The following is a 21158-nucleotide window of genomic DNA, read 5'->3' as shown; positions in this document are numbered from 1 at the left end:
TAAATTCTTGTTGTGGCGGCTGCCCCCCATTAGACCCCCCTGGTTCTATCTTTGACGATGAACAAAAATACCAAACTGCAAAATACAAAAGATATAGCATGAACCCACCCTTGAATCATCATGAAATTTATCAGAATATATACTTGATGTTTTCGAGGATTTTTTTATAGCTTTTCGATTTTCCACTGGACGCTTTCCACGGATCGAAGAGTTAAAGTTCCAGCGCTCATGAATACTAATTCGGGCACCCACATTGCAACATGTTATAAATTTTTGTATCTAGTTTGTATCTAATAATGGTGACAAAAGGATATCAAAATGGCCGTTTGGTTCCATTTTCCCATTTTTGAGTTCTTCATGACATTTGGTGATGTGGGTCGTAGTCCTGGTGTTTCAATTGGTTCTGCATTTTGCATATAAAAAGCTTCAAAGACACAATCCAATGAAAATATTAAAATGTTGAGAAATCGGTCAGACCACAACATACAAAACGAGCGAGAAACAATCAAGTAAATAATGCAAATGAAAAATACATGGGAGAATTTTACGTAGTTCACCATGTATGCATGTGATTGAGTACCTCTATAGGTTATGCTAGTTTCTGCTATTTATCGAATGAAGAAACGGTGCGCAGAATACATCGGCCGCATGTATCATGCATTTATATCGTACTACTGTTTACATCACGAATTACAAAGTGCAAAGTGCTAGTCCCAAGCCAAATCAGACTTCAAAAAACAAACATTATGGAACAGAGGTACCAGGATAATAAAGAAAAACTTTGGATAACCTCCATTAAGTAGATGAAAAGGCAAAAGAGGCAAACATTATCCTTGCGGAATCTATATGTATTGCAGATATGGAATTTTGCATGGATTACAAGATCATAAACCAAAGAGGAAAACAAAAAACCACAACATATTAAGATGTTGAGAAATCTGTCAAAACCACAACATACAAGACGAGTGAGAAATACGCGGAGAATTTTACGTGGTTCTCCCAATATGTAATCGAGTACGCCTATATGTTATACCTGTTTCCGCTATGTATCGAAATGAAGAAACGGTGAGCACAATTACATCGACTGCATGCAGCATGTATTTATATTACAGTGTTAACATCACAATTACAGAGTGCGAAGTGCCGGTCAAAATGCCAAATTAGACTTCAAAAAACCAACATCAGGAAACAAAGGTACCATGGAAGATGAAGAAAAACTTCAGTAGCAGATAGCCAGAATCCAGTAAGTAGACGAAAAAGCAAAAGAGGCAAACATTGTCATTGCAGAATCTATTATGTACTGCATATATGAAATGTTGCATAGATTACAAAGATCACAACCCGAAAGAGGAAAAGAAAAAACCCGAAAAATGCTCGGAAAACTGATTTCAGAGTGTCAAAAAACACAGACTCTGAATTTTGTCAGGAAGAGATTTCTCTTCACTTCCTAACACTCTTTCAGTTTCTCTCCCAAATCTGTCCAACTAATGAATGAAGTGAAGAAAAAAGAGGATGAGCGCACCTATATGATAGTCTCTTCACTCCTTTCTTCTTCCGTATCAATCGCGCAGTAAGCCTTAAAAACCTACTCATTCAAATTCAACAATTTATCTATACTTACAACTAAAAAGAAAAGACCATTCTGGACTTCATCTTCTATAGCTGCACAAACTTAGAAATCACAACGCCCTGTAAAACCCGTGTGAATTTCCTCTTCTTTCCTCAAACCAAAGTGTAACTTGAGACTGAAACATCCGCTTGAGAGGCGGATATGTAAACAAACTCGAGGCTCTTTCCAGCTGGTAAGGAATTGAGCCACGACGGGAAAGAATATGAACCACCAGACTTTGTTAGGCCCCACAGAGGGCCATATAGTTTTGATATCGAGAGATTGAGATCCGTTAGAGACTTGTCTGACTTGTTTGTTACGATTGTGGAATATCTGTTGTATGTGTTTCCCTTGTAGTTCCATGAAGTTGTCGTCTTCTGTTCAATGGCAATGGGGGCGGAAGATGAACCTGTCAAAAGAAACAGTAAACCGACTTTAGATTTCGTTTAGCATAGACCATACAGCCAAGTAATTAGCCAAACATCCCCAAATAGTTGGGAGACAGAAATAGTGATCTCTTTAAAAATTCTGGGAACATTTCGTATAGTTCTTCTGGAAGGTGCAGAAGATTACCTTGAGCTGGAGTTGTTTTGGTTACCGGAGCTGTGTTCGGTCTGCTTTTGGGGACTGCAATGGCCACTGTGAAACAAGTTTACGTAACATTAGTATCGACACAAAAATGGAGCCCTTATTTTTGCAAACGTCCCATCCCAACAAACGGATAATGTATTACACAGAAGCTAATTATATTCCCTTGTTAGAAATCAAAAAGTCGATCAATACCTGGAAGGAGCTGGTTATAGCCGCTACGGCCACCATTTAGTCTAGCCAGAAGGCCGAGGAGAGGAGCGTTGTTGTAAGTAGCTGGCTCCGTTTGCTCATAATTCTCTCTTTCGTCAGCGAAATTGTCGTAAGCATCAGGGCCACCAACAATGGCACCGGTTAGGAGATTCGGATCGCTTGACTTGCTTGCATACCAAGTGGCATACCCTCCTCGGCAAGTAACGAACGAGGAGTCAACTTTAATGGAGATAATTGAGGAACCTCTGTGGTGAACCTGTTGTGGGTAGTTGGTTCCGTAGCCCACCATGTAACTCGTAGCTCTTGGGTTGTCCCCAAGTATATAGTCCACCTAATCGTTCGAACATTACAATCATTAGAAGCGTTTCGCGATATTAGTTACATGAGTCATTGCTGTGGATTAGATTCAAGTTAAAGTTACTCAAAATCAGGTACGAATATCGATTATGGTGCCGGTTCAGGTTTCGAAACTCCCTAACCTCATAAACTTATGATCCTAAGATATTCCAGAATAAATCAACATTTGACACATTGGATGAAAAGATGTATTCCACTTCAGAAATCAATCTTCACCTGAGACTTTGCAAGTGAAAGAAGCTCGGACGCGGGGACACTGCCAGAAGCACAGTTCAGGTTTTTCCCAGCCGAGGTGAGGTAGTCGGAATAGACAGCGAGGAGGAAAGAAGAGCTGGTCACAAACTGCAAGTTGTTCCAGCTCTGGCGGAAAATGAGGCCTCCCGGGGTCTTCTGGACGCTCTGGCTTCCCTTTCCAAGACACGAACACATGAAAGACTCCGCTTTTTCTTGGTATCTTTCAAACACTGGTGTATACTGTCCAGCTTTCCCTCCCATTAGCAACTGAAAGAACTCAAACAAGATAGTTAGCTTCCAATTAATGATAATATCGGTTAAAGGAAAAAAAGGTCAATAAAGTCCCACATTGCTTAGGAGTGGAATGGGTGATCACTAAATAACATCTGATTCATCTTCATTCATTGCCAATTGGTTTTGAGATGGATATAAAGTTTCCGCATGGTATCAGAGCAGGGTCCATTCCACCTCACATTTTAAAAAATTTACAATTCACACCCCACGATGACAGACCAGTAAAAAGACTGCACGATGATAGGACCCAAAAGTGGTCACATCCCACGATGACAGACCAGTAAAAAGGCTGCACGATGATAGGACCCAAAAGTGGCCACACGTGACAAACCTCAAACGCGGCTGCACGTGAAGGGGGATGTTAAGGAAATAAAGTTCCACATTGCTTAGGAGTGGAATGGGTAATCACTTAGTAACATCTAGAACCTCTTCACTCATTGGTGCCATTTATAGGCTTGCTACAATTTGTGCCACCTTAATACGCCTACTTAAGGGATAGTTTTGATTAAAAATGGAGTAAAGCTCCGTATGGACCGGCCTCAACAGAGTTTATAGCACTTGGGAGGTTTCCAACTTGAGACTTCAGGAAGGGCAAGTCCTAAGTCCAGGCATTGACCACCAGGCCAAATCCTTGGGGTTAACTACAATTTGTTCTTGAAGGACAAATTGGGCTGTAATCTCCTTCAGTTTTACGAACCAATAAGATCCATTCTAGAAGATCTATGATGAACTTACTTCAAAGACTGATAGAATCAGTGAATGACATGAATTGAATTAGAACATTTTTTGCTACCCCAGATCAACCATGTAAAACTGAATCCAATAACTAATCTCTTGTTTTAAATGAACAAAATTCTCAAAAAAAAAAATACCTTGGCAACAAGAGTCTGAACACCGGCATACTTGACGTCCCAACTGAACTCGGTCATGTCCCACCCGGTTCCACCGAACGCGTCGCCGTTCTTGCCGAGGTAGCTCAAGTAGTACTGGTTGTTTGTGGCCTTGTACAACCACACAGCAGCCCACAGCAACTCATCCTGTTTTAGCCAACATAAAAGTTAAATCTTCAAAAGAAAATTAGAACTTGGCATAGGCCGTGCAATGCAAGTGATATTCAGTACACAGTGGCATTGCCAAGTGGTGTGGTGCTCCGATTACTCCCACTATCACAAATGTGAAATTATTCAATAGTCCAGCAGCACCGCACGTGATTCTCCGGACCATTCCACAACCACACACTCTCGTAGGGTTCACGATTAAGTATATGAACCCTACATAAATATATAATTCTAAAATGATCCGAAGCACCACATGGCAATGTCATAGGCCGTGCAATGCAAGTGATATTTATTATAGGGTGGCGTCGCCAAGCGGTGTGGTGCTCCGATTACTCCCCGTACCACAAACGGAGGGAATAATTGGAGCACCGCGTGACAATGCTCGTGTGGCATTGCTAAGTGGTGTGGTGCTTCGATTATTCTAGACGAGCATCGTCCCGTGGCAAATTGAATACCACGGGACAACCCAGTTGTAAAATTAAATAATTTTGCCGCGAAAGGTGCAATGGATGATCAAATGTCAGTTAAAGAGGGCAGTTAGGAGGGGAGTTGGGATCACGTACGAAGTATCCGCTGACAGATTGGTAGTACTTCTGAGCCACAGTGATGCTGCTGTCGTATTTGCCCCTGTATTTGTCCGCAAACTCAAAAAGCTGAAACACGTTGAAAAACTGTCGTTTAATACCTCGAGGAGGAAAGGTACCCCTCTCATGCCCTTAACTGACAAGAATATGCTTTAAACTCGCACTTATCTAGACACAAGATCGCAAAATCATAGGAAAATTTCCGCCATGCTCCAATCACATATCAATGGATATCGATTTATAAATTATTTTTTTTTAACGTTCGACTGAGCTTTTACGCATCTCGACTTAAGATGAGGTAATTAAAAAGGCATATTTATTTGAAGATTTTACGTTGTGTCTCAATATCCTGATCCATAAAACATTTTGGTATGAATCCTACGGGATTTTTCTACGCATTGTGCCTCAGCGCGTTATCCCTCAACATCTTTATCCACGTTGTGCCTCAACATCCTTATTAGAGCGCTATGTTTCGTTGCCTCAAGAGCACTTCTCCTTCCCACGTTGTAGACAATAATTGGATCGTGAGCGTGGACGGTCCGATGTGAGAGTGCATTATGTTAATAGGGTGCTCCAGGTATATGTACCGTTTTCAAGAGACAACGCGTGTAGAACTAAGAAGGAAAAGTGCCCCTCATGTGATCCCAAATTAACCAACATTATTTAACTAGGGGGTGAGGTTATCAATGCCAAAAAAAAAAAGAAAAAAGAAGGACCCGAGAATGCTGATAAGCGACCGATCAGATCGTTCATCTCGATACAGATAGATCAGATTGAATCTGAATGCATACAAATTTGAACCGTCCATTGCTCGATTAAGATCCAAGCCGTCGATTGTTGAGATGAATAGCCGATCATGCCGCTCTGCACCGCTCTACGAAGAGATGCTTGGCAACATCTCCCATCCCAAGGGCACGAAAGAGAACGACGACAATGTTCCAAAAACAGAAGAAAAAAAAATAACGACGACGAATCTTTGCCATTATAGTTTAAATATAATATTTGGATCAGAACCATAGATGAGGACGTTCCCTTTACTTACCCTTTTGGTCCGCTAAATATTTAATCCACCAAACAAACAGTTGGAAAGAGAAAAGTACGCGTGATAATATGTTGGTATATATATGGGAGTGGGATGCTGCAACCGATCCGGCCGTTTATCTTAGCATGAACGGTTCGGATCTTAATCGAGCAATGGACGATTCAAATTTGTATCGGTATTATAGCGTGCAATGAATTTCAACGGGATCTATTATGTTATTTGGAACAAGATATCAATTTTTTTGGACGTTAAGCAATGCTACAAACACAACAACAATTAGTAGTTCTGTAGTTCATGTGATCAAGAGGATAAAACCTGTTGGGCATGGGTGAGGAGCTCATTAGCATAGGAAGGGTTGGAGTGAGAGAAGACGATGGAGGCGGCGGCCATGGCAGCGGCGGTCTCTCCGGCAAGGTCGGACCCTGGGTGGTTGGCGTCGATTCTGTAAGCCTGCCGCGACGTCGTCATGTCTTCTGGCCTTTGCCAGCAGTAGTGGTCCGTGTCCCCATCTCCCACCTATATATCGAATCACCAATTAAACCAATCTAATTACATAAATCCCAGTTTGGATGGGGATGACAATCCCATTTAATTCAAAAAATAAGTAGCCACAAAGGATATTTCGGGTATAGTAAGCTACAAGTTGATGTCGAAAATAACAAACAAAAACCACTGAAACATTACTCCAATTAGAATTAATAAACACAGGCAGTTAGAAGTTAGAACAGTTGTGCTTTTAGGGGGAGAGAACTCAGAGAAGTGAGGCTCTGTTTCTTATTTTTTAAGTACTTATTTTTTGTTTTACGAGAAAAATCATTCTTTTAAATAAAACACATCTAATTTAAAAAATAAGTAAAAAATAATTAGTTAGCGAAACGGAGCCTGATTATTCAATACTCTTCAAGCACCGCCATGTGACGCTCCATGAGGCCTTTTTGATCCCACATTTGTGCGGGAGACACATACGGTGATGAACCGACACAAATACGTGGTAAAGTAAACCCCCGAAGGACCACATGACGATGTTCAAGGAGCTGAGTAATAATTTTCCTAGAGAGTGTGAGAGGGGCAAGAGTGGTACCTCTCCATAGAGGACATTGGGTTCGGTGTGGGCTTTGATGAGATAATCAGTGCCCCATTTAATAGCATCCATGGCATGGCCAAGCTCTCCACTCCCAGAAATTTGAGTGCCATACTCTACTACACTCCATGACATCATTGTTATTGTGAATGCCATTGGCAGCCCAAACTTCACATTGTCCCCTGCATCGTAGTACCCTCCAACCAGATCCACCTGCAATCCATATTCAAACCCATCAACATTCCATTCCACATTAACGCCGTTAAGAAACAAAAAAAAACAACTCTTCAGGCCACGGAACTGACGGAAGGTTTGTTCGGTCTTTAGTTATGACATCGAAACTAGACTAGCCAAGGTGCAGAGAATGCTCTATAAGCTTGTTCTTACACGCGGGTAATGCAACGGAAAAAAGTAACGGAATGATGAATGCTCGGTGGTTGCCAGTAATAATGTGGAACGATGAATCTATTTCAAATGTACATTATGTCATCCTTTAATCAATCAAATGTCAGAATGAGTATTTGATAGAAAATGCCCATTCCATTCCATTCGAATTTTAACGTCAGTGAAACAAACCCTGTCTCAAATTGTTCTTCTTTTCAAAAAATATGTCATGTTCCAATCAAGAAATAAAGCACTCACTATCAAATTAAATGAGATTTTAAAATTAGTCAAAATAATTTAAACTTATAGTTTTGAATTTTTTTCCCTAAAAATGACACTAACTTGAACAGGGACTAATAATTTAGAAAAAAAGCAAGTATCAACTTAGTGCTCGGCTCGGATATTTAGTTATTAAAAAAAAAAAATTTGAAAAAAGAGAAAGGCAAATAATTTTTACATTCCACTTTTTTTATAAATGCACTCCAAATTTCGTATTTTAATATATTCTGAAACTCATTTCCGAAATGAAAAAACAGAACATAACGTCTAGTGAAATTATCACAACAGCAGAGAAAACAGAGGAACAAACCCCGTTAGCCTTTCCGTCGTCCAGACCAGAATTACTCCTCCATTGCACTCTCTGAGTACTTGGGAGATAACCAGATCTCTGAGCTTCAAAGTAGAGAATGCTCTTAGTAAGAGCTTGTCCGTAGTCGTGGCCGGCGAAAGCCAAAGGAAGAAGTCCGAGAAGCACAAACAGAGGAGCCATAGAATAGAAACCACAGTTTATGGTAAAAATATTGGAGATATATGTATATTTGTTCTCTACTGGAGGCTGTATAAATGTATGTTGGTATATATAGGAACAGAATTGCAATGTGGGTTTGGTTTATCAACTAAAAATTGTGATAGACCGACCCAGAACAGAGTGACCCTATTAAACAGAGAGAGAAGAGAGAGAGAGAGAGAGAGAGAGAGAGAGAGAGAGAGAGAGAGAGAGAGATTGATTTTGGAGATGGGAAGAGCAGAAGTCACTATATATGTAGGAGATGGGAAGGAAAGTTGCCATGGACAAATAGCACAGGAAATTGGCAGGGTTTAATACGGGGAAAATTTCACTTACGCCCCTGAACTTAGACAGAGTATCAACTATACACTCTCTACTTTATTTATTTTTAACACATACTCCCCTAACTCTGGACTAAAATGGAAAATGTTAACGTCGTTAGTGGAACAACCAAAAGGACCGAAAAGCCCCGTTGTATTCCCTCTAACCATCACCTGAAAGTTAGGGTTTGGTGATGGACCTTGGATCGCAACTTATAGTTCAAAGATTGTATACTCATGTTCTTAAGGTACGTATAGAACAACCAACCACCAACGTTTGGGATTCTGAAAATGTAGGTGCGAGGGAGTATTTCTCTATTTTTACGGTTTTGAACATTCATTTTCGTCTTTTTATTTATGTTAGTCCCCAGAATTCCAGTCCAGAACTATAATTTTTTTGATCCACTTTTTTCTTAAAAGTAGGGCGGAAAATGAGCCGAGCTTGAGCTCGGCTCGTTTATTAATCTAGCAAAAAACTTGAGCTCGAGCTCGGCTCAAACCCTAACGAGCCGAACTTAATTATTTACTAAACGAGTCTCTTTAATCGAGCCGAGCCTCCCTAAACGAGCCAAAAATGCGAGTTCGAGCTCGGCTTATTTACTAAACGAGTCAAGTTGAGCCGAGCATTAACGAGCTGAGCTCACGAGCTGATCGGCTCATTTACAGCCCTACTTAAAAGATAAATGCAATGAATTCATACAAACAAAGACAAAAATGGAATATTAATAATGAAAAAGAAACTGCAAAAATCTCAATCTCCTTTATTTTATTCAAAGGGGCATCACTTTTTTGATATTCATTTCCTATTCGCGGGGTTTTTACAACTTACCTTACATTGGTCGAGAAGGAGATGGGATGGGGCCATGTGGGATTGTTCGGCTCTTTATTGGGAAGGGTCGGTTTGTTTTTGGAATCTATTGATTTGTATAGGCAGGTAATTAATATAATTTACTGCAGATTAGATAATTAGGGAAAGTGATTAGTTAAAGTAAGTGAATCAGTTCTTAATTGATTAGTACTCTATTTGATTGGAACATTGATGAGAGACAGCTGGTGAGTTTACATTGGCGTTTATGAGGTTTTAAAGAGTTTACAAAACAAAGAGGAGTCAAAAAAAGAGAGTTTTTAACGGAGCTTATGTGAATAATTGTTTATGGAGGTGAATCGCGTGGTCCGTTTCGGCTTTGATTAGAACATTATGACAGGCTAACAGCTGGTGAGTTTTCATTGGCGTTTATGAGGTTTTAAAAAGTTTACAAAACGAAGAGGAGTCAAAAAAGAGAGTTTTTAAAGGAGCTTCCGTGAATAGTTGTTTACGGAGGTGAATCGCGCGGTCCGTTTCGACTTTGATTGGAGCATTGATGATAGGCTGACAGTGGGTGAGTTTTCATTGACGTTTATGAGATTTTAAAGTGTTTACAAAACGAAGGGGAGTCAAAAAAAAAAAAAAAAAAGAGTATCTTTTTAACAGAGCTTCCGTGAATAGCTGTTTACGGAGATGAATCGCACACGTCCATTTCGGCTTTGAACGATTCGGATTGAAATGAAACTTTTTCGGGGAGTCAAAAAAGACCGCCAAAGTTGCGCAGCCCCGTAAATAAGGGAATCACGGGGCCTCCGTAAACAAGTCAATCTCGTCAAAAAGCCCAGACAACCGTCTCTTTGGGGTTCCCTTGTCAACTGTCCAAAATACCCATTATTTCTTCCAAAGGAAAAGGCTTCTCTCCATTTGCAATTCTTCAGGACTGGTTATTCGTGCTCTAAAGACCTTCACTGTCACACATTGTTTTAGAATTCATGCACTTATTCATAAACCCGCTTGAATACGTGGCGATGGAGGCCTTTGAAGCACCAAGTAATGGTTAATTACACGGAGGGCAATCCCCGTTGTATTAGTCGAAAGTGATTCTCATGGCGGGTGAACATTTACCAAAATACAGCAGTTTAATTTCTATCAAATTAAGATCAATATATTGGTAGGTAAGTTTCAATTTAGCTAACTTTTTCCTACGGATCAATAATAATAATAATTCCTAGAAGTATATTCTTTCACAGTTCCTTTCGATTTAGTCAGAAAAAAATTAAGACTGATTTTGTTTCCGTATACTTTATCTTCTTCTTTTTTTAGTATGTTTATTAATGCTAGTTATGTTTTGACATTCTAAAGTTATAGTAATAGGAAGGAGGATCCTCTCCGGTCCATGAAAATGGACTAGACCGTTTAGTTTCTCCGTTTGTGGGTTCTTCTCAGGACCATTTTAATTATTCACACCGCTGACATTTAGAGTTCATCGAGAACATTTGCATGCCAAAAATTAAGTTGATCGCATACTGTTTGATATAATATCGGACCGCATTTGTCTTGAGATAAATGGGTTAAACGGTTTCCGATTCGGTGTTGTATTCCTATTATGTTCTAAGAAAAATATATTCAAATTCATATCAAAATTACTTTTTGGAGTACATCATGTTTTCGACAAGCTCTAAAATATTAAACAGTTCGGATCATCAAAATGGTTTCAGGAAAAACCCACAAACAAGTAAACTGAACGGTTCAGTCTATTTTTATGGATTCAACCGTAGGCCTCTTGGCTACAGAACAATAGGTGATTAATAATCCTACTTAATTTATTCAAAAGATAATCTTTATTTTTCTATATATATTTTTATACTTTTTCGATTAAACAGAATGGTGGAAAAGTTGTCTTAGTTTGTGCCAAAAAATTTCCATCTTGTTCAGGTCACGGAGTACGATGTTGCATTACATGTCAACCTCGATTCCAACAAGAACATAATGGCCTCGTTCATTTTGAGGTCTCAAAACCCTTGAACACGATTTTCAATAAATTTCCTCTTTTTATTTCTTTCCATTCATTATTCTAAAAATTCTCTCTCAAAATCCAAACGGCCAATGTGAAAGGCCAAAGGCCAATGTGGTCAAAAAGGCTTCGTAACGCTTTATTCCCCTCTAGACGAATACCACTAGTGATTTTTCTAAAAGCGGAAAGACAGAAAAAACTAATAAGTCTAACACCAAAAGCAGTGGAAACACAGAAACAAAGGAGGAAATGGAAGCAAGTCTCCGCAATTACCGGCCGGGCACCGGTTCTGTCACGGTCACGGCGATGCTTAAAACTCAAGCACTCACCGGCTGTCGGGGACTCGTGCGTTTGTCCCCCCCACAAAGCACGCCCACTGGTAGAAGAAGAACATGTCCAACCGGTGCCAAGCTTGCTGCAATTCTTCATTCTATTGACTTACTGTGGTCTTCAAAAGCTTGTGCGCTAGAGCATTTCCAATCCATGACTTCAAATTGGCGATATCAATTTTTTTTTTGAAGGTTTACGTGACATTTTGACTTCTTCAATTTAACATCAAACCATCCGTATTCAACCCTTATGTCAAATTCTTACGTCAAACGGTTCTTTTTTAAAAACCAAAGATGACTTTTTTGAAGAAAATGTAATTTGGCATGAGGTGATGGTGGCGTCAAATTTGGCAGCCATGAGGGTTCTTTCAAATCCACGTGTAATTGACATAAGGAAAATTGGATGGGTTGTAGCTGTCAAAAAGAGCTGTTACTTGCTCCACGTCACTTTTGGCATCTCCCGTTGGAGATATTCTAAATTCTAATAGCCCCTAAATTCCTAATTTTTGGGTGGTCCTCCAATTTTAGGACTAAAAACTTTCCTGGGACACAATGGAAGTATCGGCCAACGGGACTTTGGTTCGCCAGCATGGAGAGTGGTCTCACGGGAGAGTTCTCAGGTTTGAGTAATGGAGCTACTTTTGGGTTCTGTTGTCATGGCCGAAAACAAAAATAGAAATATAGATAAGGTTTCGCAAGAGATTTTATCGCAGTTACGTCGAAAACGAAGGTAAAACTCCAAGGCATGTGGGTGGTGTGCTAAGGGTAGGTTTAACCCTAACAATCGGGCACACGGAGTCGAACATGGGCCTTGTCACACACCAAGATTGAGTTTCCACTTCTAACCAACCCCTTGGTTAGGACTATAATGCCCTCTTAGGCCTATTTGGTCACAGGTTCCATTCTCACGGAGACCAAACATTCTAAACTTTCGGGTTACTGGGGGTTATGCTTGGTCGTTATCTTCAGGACCCTGAAATTAGTCGAGGTGCGCACAAGCTAACCCGGACATCCAATTATCAGAAAAAAAAAATAGATCTATTATATTAGGGGCCCCAGTATATATATTATATATATCTTTAAAGATGGTGTCTCAATTTCATTTCTATTATATTAGTCCAAATTGGATCTCGAAAAGAGTTGCAACAAGTCAATAACGGATCGAGGGTCAAAGCATATATCATTGTCGAACCAAAACATTTTGTACAATAATGGTGCCACATTTATCGAGTAGTATTTACTAAGCGTAAGTCTCGCATGTGATGAGCTCAAGAAATTAAGACTGACCGAATACAATAATATTGAATAGTTTCATTCATTTGTCAACAATTTCGAGCAATGGTGTGGATACAATTTCGATAGGTCAGTTTCATACTCTTTTGGCTATTGAAAAGTTGCTAGGTTAAGACTTGGGAGGGTGTACTCCAATGGGAAACAGAAAGGAGGCGGCTTTTTCTACCGTTTGGCTGTGAATTTCATCCCGTGCAGTCTTGTCATTTTCGAACCTATTTGTAGTCACTCAATTTGAACCGTCCACACTGTAGAGCTCGTTTGTAGAATGTGAAGTTAATTGGATACCGACTACTATCTGATTAAAGCTTTATATAGTTTGAAAAAAAAAATTTGAGTATCAAGTTGTAATTCAATGTGGCCAACTCATTTTTTTTTTCCATGCGCTCTTAGTAGATATTAATCGGTATCCGGTTGACTTGATATTTTACGTGGCTATCCTATTTCGACGAGCCTCTACAATGTGGATCTTCAAAGTGACACCAAAATGAGTTCGAAAATGGACAGACTTAATGGCAGAAAACCGCCACCAAACAAAAAACGAAAAATGCTAAGGGTATCGAAAGTGTTTGGGTACTAGAAATGTACGACGGCTTTTGGGACCTGCTTTTGGGGCCCACACAAATAATCCAATCCTCTCATTAATGTTAAAATAATTTTGTAAGTGGCCATGTAAAAAATCAGTTCAATTGAATATCCGCAAGCGGTTGATTCATTTTTACAATTTCTCATTCAGAGTTTAGGATCCTCGGTGCTAAATGAAAACTTGAAATTTTGATCAACCATTTGTGCATATCCAATTAAGCTTCTTCTTTTTTTGCAAGTACTCAAAAAATTATTCTAAAATCAATGAACTGTTCGAACTAGACATCCAAAAGTGGATTCCGATAGTCATTGTACATTTTCGGTACCCAAAAAGTCCCTAGCTTTCATTGTGGAAAGGTTTCTTGTTTTTCGAGACCCCTCTTGTCCCCTAAATAAATACTCTTTTAACTTTTCCCTATTTTAATGTTTGGGCCATGCTTTGAAATTCAGGTCTTCAAAGTAGGGGGGAGTGCCATGAATGATTCAAAGTTTCTAATTCCTAGAATCTAATACCCATTTTTCGATTTCTAGGGAGATTCAAGTGATTCCCTTTCTGTTTTTTTTTTTCCTTACAGCGTCCCAAATTTTATGTAAATTCACAAAGATGTTACCGCGGTCAAAGTTGATTATAACCCCTAGTTACTAGTAAAACATAAAAAAAAAGTCTATAATCCCTATGGATCGTATGATTACTATAAGGCTTGTCGAGCTAAGTTTGATCATTTCGTCACATGCACCTGCAGTAGCATTCAAGCAAAGTTCTTTGATTTAGCATGTTTTCGTTTGTGTTTTTATAAATTGCCTCGGCACGAAATAATTAACGGTCTCCCTGATGCATAAGTGGTTGATTTTTGGCCCCCTGCTAGAAAATTTCGAGTAATTTGTAGTGGCCCGAATAATCGGCTCGATGTGGTCCATTTGGTCATACCCAGCATGATAAGATCCTCCTAAGTCAAGGCAGATGCTTGGATCATCTTGATCGCTCGGACATCATGCGTTGGTTCTCTCCGGTGCAATTGGATCGTCATGGTTCGATCGTTCAGGTCAGGACATCATGAGTTTTTACAGACCATTTAGCATAAATTTTGAAGCAAAGTTAGATGATTTATAAACACCCTTCCCGGTATCGGATTGAAGTGATTTTTTACAGGGACCCTAAACGAAGTATTTTGAACAACATGAGCGGCTCCGATCATCTTTGCGAGACCCGAGACGAGAGCAAAAATGGTCTGTACACTGATGCTGTGCAGCAAGTGCTGTACCTATAGCTTTACTGTTTGCACAAGGAGTAGGACAGACTAACTTTTGTTTTTTAGGTTAAGTTGTTTTAGGGTTAAAGTGTGGAGTTTTTTTTCCCGTTAATTACACCTTACCTTTATATTATTTCACTTTGGCCTATTGAATTTAGTTTTGAAATACTTTTTTGGGTCTACTTTCTTGGAAAAAATAGAAGATTTAGGACTAGTATATAACAAAAAATAAAGAAAAAAAAATCTAGCAGTGACGAGCCTATATAAGTTAAGAATAATTTTTTTTATATACATATAATAATTGCAATTTCTGAAATTTTTGTCGTGGTGGCCGCCGCCATTAGACCCCCCGGTTGGCAAGCACACTCAATAGAGCCAGCTCCTGTCACGTTTTTCATAACCATCTTATCCAACACATCATATGTGACATCACCCCGAAGAGTGGTTATGGAGCGTAGGACATTGGAGGAGTTGAACTCCTGACTTCTTTATTCTTTACTTAAAGAACTTAAGTGCACCCAGAAATCATTGGGCGAACGAAAAAAAAAAACAGTTATCTTTTCACTTTCCAGCATTTTTCTTTCTTTCTAATCAAACGACGACTAAGTTATCTTACGCCTGCTGGACATTCTGTAGGGGGACCGATTCGTAGTCCATTTCAGTAATGGACGGCTTGGATTTTAATCCGGGCAATGCACGGATAGGATCAATAGAAGCTAAGATTAAATCCAAGCCATAGACATCAAAATGGACGGCCGGATCAGCCACCCTACAGCTTCTGTAGTGCGACCCGCACTACAGGATTTCCAAATTCGGACCAATCATTTGGATTCGTAATCTAAAAATCTGCAACAATTTTAACCATCTAATTCCGCGACTGGCCGAGGTTTTCGCGCTTCCGGGATTTAACAAATCTATGATTTGATTGCGGGTTTGTGATAGTAATTACTTATTTAATACTAATAATTAATGTAAATAATAATCAGACAAAGGGGTGGCATGTCTTCCGGGATTGCATTGAAATTTAACCCTCTATTAGTAGATTCTATGTCTTGGAAATTAAGTAAATTTGACATTGAAAAGTTTTTGTTTTGTTTTGTTTTGTTTTCCAACCCGAAGTTGCCAAGTCTTTTGGCGCTCTATTCTAATGTAGAAAGGGAGAAGTCTTTTTTTCATGAGAAAATAATTTTTAAAGCTCCGTCAAAAATATAGTTTTTGTAATTGTCCCTTTTTTTTTTTTGATCGGCTTGTAATTGTCCCTTTTGAAATTAAGTTTTTACAACTATCTTAATGTAACCATTAATTTACTACGATATGAAAATAGTCATCAATTAAAAACCACCTTATCAAAACCACAACGCTATTATTATCCACGACCATCCTAACAATTTGCAAACACATAGTGTTTGTCGTCCCTCTGGTATGACTAAAAGACAAGATGGCATGGAAACATGCCATGATTCACAATCACAAATTAGTGCAATTGTTACCCTATATATTACATGTTTTTCATACTAATTTTTTGTTCGTATACAGAGTATATGAGATAGATTATGCACACTTCGAGTAATTCATAGCAAACTAACCTCACCGTCCGTTGGAAAATTGCCCAACTAAGGCCAGGACAAATTCGTATTTTTCATGTAAGAAATTTCATAAAAGCAGCAAATGATCTGCAGTTTGTAGTTCCTCCCCCACAAAGCTTGCACATTCCTTCTCGTTGAGCAATCAATATCCCTATTATACGTAACAACAAATCACCCAAAGAATTGTACTCTTGGCGGAGCCACATTCCTCCATAATATATATCCATTGTCGATTTTCTGGCCTCTAGTTTTCCTTCATCGCTACGTACATCAACCAAGCATTGTAAAACCCCAGTTGAATGAGCTGTCTACTGTTCATCCTTTGTGTTTCTGCTATAAACCTCGCATAGAGACTCCTCCTTGTGAACCACCGAGGTGTATAAGCTTGTATACATAGTAGGCTTGCTAGCTAAACTATTTTTCCCTACCCAACTGTGATTCCATAAAGAGATGTGACTACCATCTCCAAATCCAACTTAATATATGATTCGAACAAGGCAAACACTACCTCATTCTTGGATTCAACAGAAACAATTTCTTTCCAAATTACTGAAGGGAGGGGAGAGTTATTTCTCATACCTAGGAGGGGGAATCTATACATAATGCAAACCTCATGGGGTGTCAGTGAAATTTACCCAATATGTTTCCCAATTATCCTAAATGTATAATTGCATCACGTTGATCCTAGAATATTTCATATAAGACAATGGAAAAGACCCAAAGTTCAATCACTGGAGAACCCCATTACACCGTCCACTAACGGGTCCATACGAAGCTCGGGCAAAAGCCTCATATGGATTGGTCTCAATTGATAGCACTGAAGATGAAACAAATCCGTAAGTTGCAAGTCTTGATCACCAAACCAAACCCGTGGGGTCAAGAAATATTGCAAACTTTGTACTACCAGATCCTTGAAAACTGAGAATTAGATGAAAATATTTAGCACGATAGGCCACTGGCGTCAATAGAGTGCAGTCACAAGGACAAAATCCAGTTTTAAAGCATATATATCACCGACATGAAGGAACAGGAAAGCATATTTATCATTCCTGTTGTATTCCACCCGAAAAAGGAAGGGAAGTGACTCGTATGAACCAATCAGTCAAACAAAACAATCAGATTGAACCTCTTTTTTTCCCATCTCCTCTCACACCCTACATTACCCCAATGAAACCAATGCTAAGTCGCTAAACTTGAGGCAGCTAATCTTTCCAACCCTCCTTGTTTAACCGCCTTGAAGCGAGGCCTTTGGAAGAGACGCTTGGAGTCACAGGCATTGATGGTGTCTTGGGTGCCTCTTCATCGTCCCAGTTGTCGTCCCAATTGTTGTCCCACCCATCGTTTATTTCCGACACTACTTTTCTCCCACCTGAAACTGGAAGCTCCATGTCTAGCTTTTGATACTTGGAGGCATTGCTGTCGAAATGCCTCCTCTTGAAGCTCACACACATCCAAGCCGATGCTGTTATTAACAGGAGAGTAGAAATGACAATGAATACAATAAGATGAGGTTTCTTAACAAGGTTGATGTATGCTGACTTTCTACTGTCCTCTGTTTCCTTCATGGGATTGAGGGAAGTAAAATCTCTGAAGTCAAGACTGCAGTTGCCGCTTCCTGCTGTTAGAACAATCGTGCTGTCAGTTCCACCTTCAATGATAGAAACTTTCACCTGAATAGTGACAAGACTGTTTTAGATGGAAGAAAAGAGCCAGTAATAATACATCCACTTTATGGTCTTTGGCTACATGTCTCACAAGAAATCACAAACAATTAAACCTAACTGTCAATTTGCCTTGTCAAAGTACATTAATGTGAATATCAAACGTTACTTGGAGTGTATTATGACTGGTTTCAAACCATGTTAATGTGCATATCAAACATTACTCGGAGTGAATTATGACTAGTTTCAAAACAAACCATGTAACAAGGCCAGCGGAAAAAATGTAGGGACAGGAAGGGAGTGCATGACAATTTCTTTTGTGGACTAGAAAATCATATTTAGTAGTTATGGTTTCATGGCATAGAGAATCCATTGGTGCTAAAGCACTGATCAAAAGTAGTAGTATGCACTATAACACGGTCTTAGGTAGAACTCAACTCCAAAAGCTAACTATTAAAGTGAGGGTGCCCTCACGCTTACGTACTTCATATTACTTTGGTACCCAGACAATGTGGAACTTCACTTCACACCCTCCCTCACGCGTAGTGTGCTCACTCGGTAGCACCTGCCCCTTGTAGGCCAGAAACACGCACCCTACCCATCTCTGGTACCTATACCATGTTACATTGCAAAGAAAGAAAACAACCTAGAGCTCTGTCTTTTGCATTAATTGAGATTACAATGAATAACAATATAAGCTAGATTAAATGGAAAGACGTAGAAACCCTAATTAACTCTATGACTAAACTACCCTTGAAATAACATAACATTTACCAATGTGTACATTCACATATAGATGACAAATGCCACCGATGAAATCAACAATCAAATTCTAGTTATGGATGTATTGTTCTCCTACCAAGGTGTGGCATTCATAATTAACCGTTTTGTTTAACAGCAATGGTAACTAACCATAATAAAGCTATTCTTATCAGCGAGCCTTCATATACACATTCTTATGCCGTTTCTCTAATTAAATTGATTTCTTAGAATGCGAATAAATAGAGGAACATGTGCAAAAAGGACACATCTAGAGAAAACCAAGTAGGCATAAACCAAGAAGATGGACATAAGAAAGTTTGGCAGCATCAGTGTGTCAGCCCACAAATTACACGGGTTGGACGAGAAAAATAAGTGTTAGCAAGCTGCACTAGATATGGAAACTACCGTATAATCAATGAGAGCTCTTCATCATGCTTTCAATAACACTTCCAATGTTGGTTATGTGTACCTTTATGTCTTCTTTTTGTTGGAGTTGAACGTTCCTTTTCTCAAGCTGAACAAAATTAGAAGCAGAAATTGTAACACTGAGGGGGTCATTTCCCTTGTTCTGAATCAGAAGTGAAAGATCTGGGGAATCTGGAAGATAGGAAACCAAACATCCATAACTTTTGATTTCAACTGATAGGGAACCATATAAGGAGGGAGAATTCAATGCAACTAAGAGACATCCACTGTAACACAGCAAGCCAAAATTATGAGAGTAATTATCGGAAAAAAATTATGGACCAAGTTGTTCACCTTATGACTAATGCTTAATCACATAGTGTTTGAAACAACTAATGCGTGATGACATACTGCTTGAAACAATCGTCACTTTACTGTGGGAGATGTCTCATTCAGTTAACTTAGTACTTTAGAAGGTAAAGAAGACATTTGAAGCATACACATTCGATTATCTCATCGTTACAGTTGTTGAATTCTTCTCTCCTTCCACCCACCACACAAAACTTTCCTTGGATCACGAAAGTTTTATTCCATCTTTCTACAAGAGTAAATCGTCAGCATCCGCTTGATAATCACCATTTCATAAATTTCCATCCCATTACTTTCTAATATTATCGTAAAGGAAAATAAAAAAAGATCAATGTACAAGCATAACCAAAACAGTGAAGTAATCTCCTAGATAATCAAAGATCTCGTTTTGATCCCATTACTTCCAATGCTATCAAAAAAGAAAATAAGCAATCCCAATCAACGAGAATAAACCAAAATGGTGAAGTCTTGACATTGTCTCCTCCAATATAGGATACGATAGTATTAACAATTAATGAGAATATGACAGTAAGCAAGACATACCGTTTCCTGGAACTCTCAAACATGCTATCAATGCATCCTTCTCAACCTTGCAGCTATTCGATGCATCAGCATCACATTCTTCGCCACGAGAGCCCTCCTTCCTCACCAGTGGCAACACCACCGGTTCCTCCATCGCTTCTTTCGATTTCGATCCATCTTTGTTGTCACCTTTTCCCCCTTCACTCAATCCCTCTTTGTTGCCGCCCTTTTCCACTGAACCATCTTCATCTTTTTTCTCAACTTGATCACCCTCTTTGTTTTCACCCTTTCCCACTGAACCATCTTCACCCTTCTTCTTATCTCCTTTCAAGTCCACATCTTTTTGTTCACTTGGGTTCCTCTCACCTACCTTATTATCCTCAATGCCCTCCTTTGATCCACCCACTTGATCTGTATCATTCTTTACTTGGTCAACTTTATTAGAATCTATAACAGAGTTCAAACCACCAGTTTTCTCCTTCAAATTGCTAGTGTTGTTCAAAGTTGGTGGGCTTTTTGGATCTAACCCAGTATCTGGAGTTCCTTTAACCTAAATTTCCAAACCTAAAATCAAATTAACACACTAAAATGACAATCAAATAAACAGAAAACAAGAAAACATGTAATCTGAACAAAATAAAAGGATTACCTCCAAATCAGTAGCGGGCCTAGCGGCCAAGGCAAACACGATTAGGGACCAAGAAAGAATCAGCAGAAGCATATGCTTTCTACCCATCTCTTCTCATGCCCAATTGGAGAGAGAGAGAGAGAGAGCTCCTGGAAAGAAAACAAGAAAGATGGACTGTTGGTCAATTGGGGAAACGGCGAGTGGGCTTTAGAAGGGCATGGGCTGGGCTTGAGACTAAAACTAATGGGCTGGATTTAAAATGGCCATGGACTGTTTTATGGTGAAGGTCGTTGGATGAGCCGGAGCCCGAAAACCTATGGGCTGTGCTCTAAATGATGTGTATGGAAACGTTTGTCGCCTCCATCTTCTCTTGAATTTTTTTCTCAACACAACAGTTATTT

At 39.3% G+C, this 21158-nt stretch overlaps 2 protein-coding genes across 2 annotated transcripts; both read right to left on the bottom strand.

The window, feature by feature from the left end:
- Window positions 1-1249: 1249 nt before the first annotated feature.
- LOC131315855 (endoglucanase 6-like) lies at window positions 1250-8407 on the bottom strand. The gene is made up of 9 exons (XM_058345070.1): window positions 8034-8407; window positions 7061-7273; window positions 6295-6495; window positions 4917-5006; window positions 4168-4332; window positions 2984-3268; window positions 2393-2741; window positions 2183-2248; window positions 1250-2018 (listed from the first exon to the last, which is right to left on the bottom strand). The coding sequence occupies exons 1-9, from the start codon at window positions 8211-8213 to the stop codon at window positions 1723-1725; spliced, it is 1845 nt and encodes a 614-aa protein (XP_058201053.1). The 5' UTR covers window positions 8214-8407; the 3' UTR covers window positions 1250-1722.
- Window positions 8408-17335: 8928 nt separating this feature from the next.
- LOC131316406 (uncharacterized) lies at window positions 17336-20936 on the bottom strand. The gene is made up of 4 exons (XM_058345754.1): window positions 20779-20936; window positions 20151-20679; window positions 19303-19430; window positions 17336-18080 (listed from the first exon to the last, which is right to left on the bottom strand). The coding sequence occupies exons 1-4, from the start codon at window positions 20863-20865 to the stop codon at window positions 17613-17615; spliced, it is 1212 nt and encodes a 403-aa protein (XP_058201737.1). The 5' UTR covers window positions 20866-20936; the 3' UTR covers window positions 17336-17612.
- Between the last annotated feature and the right edge of the window lie 222 nt (window positions 20937-21158).

This window comes from Rhododendron vialii, chromosome 2a (assembly GCF_030253575.1).
Source record: "Rhododendron vialii isolate Sample 1 chromosome 2a, ASM3025357v1".
Taxonomy (NCBI): domain Eukaryota; kingdom Viridiplantae; phylum Streptophyta; class Magnoliopsida; order Ericales; family Ericaceae; genus Rhododendron; species Rhododendron vialii.
This window is presented reverse-complemented; position numbering and strand designations above follow the sequence as displayed.

What these genes read in the sequence shown, in the direction of transcription:
- LOC131315855 (XM_058345070.1), bottom strand. Translation starts at nt 8,213, where the DNA reads ATGGCTCCTCTGTTTGTGCTTCTCGGACTTCTTCCTTTGGCTTTCGCC. An exon ending in ACGACGGAAAGGCTAACGGG is followed by an intron (nt 7,274 to 8,033) that starts GTTTGTTCCTCT and finishes TATGGATTGCAG; the next exon opens with GTGGATCTGGTTGGAGGGTA. An exon ending in CAAAACAACTCCAGCTCAAG is followed by an intron (nt 2,019 to 2,182) that starts GTAATCTTCTGC and finishes TTCTTTTGACAG; the next exon opens with GTTCATCTTCCGCCCCCATT.
- LOC131316406 (XM_058345754.1), bottom strand. Translation starts at nt 20,865, where the DNA reads ATGGGTAGAAAGCATATGCTTCTGCTGATTCTTTCTTGGTCCCTAATC. An exon ending in GGCCCGCTACTGATTTGGAG is followed by an intron (nt 20,680 to 20,778) that starts GTAATCCTTTTA and finishes TTGGAAATTTAG; the next exon opens with GTTAAAGGAACTCCAGATAC. An exon ending in AACAAAAAGAAGACATAAAG is followed by an intron (nt 18,081 to 19,302) that starts GTACACATAACC and finishes GTCACTATTCAG; the next exon opens with GTGAAAGTTTCTATCATTGA.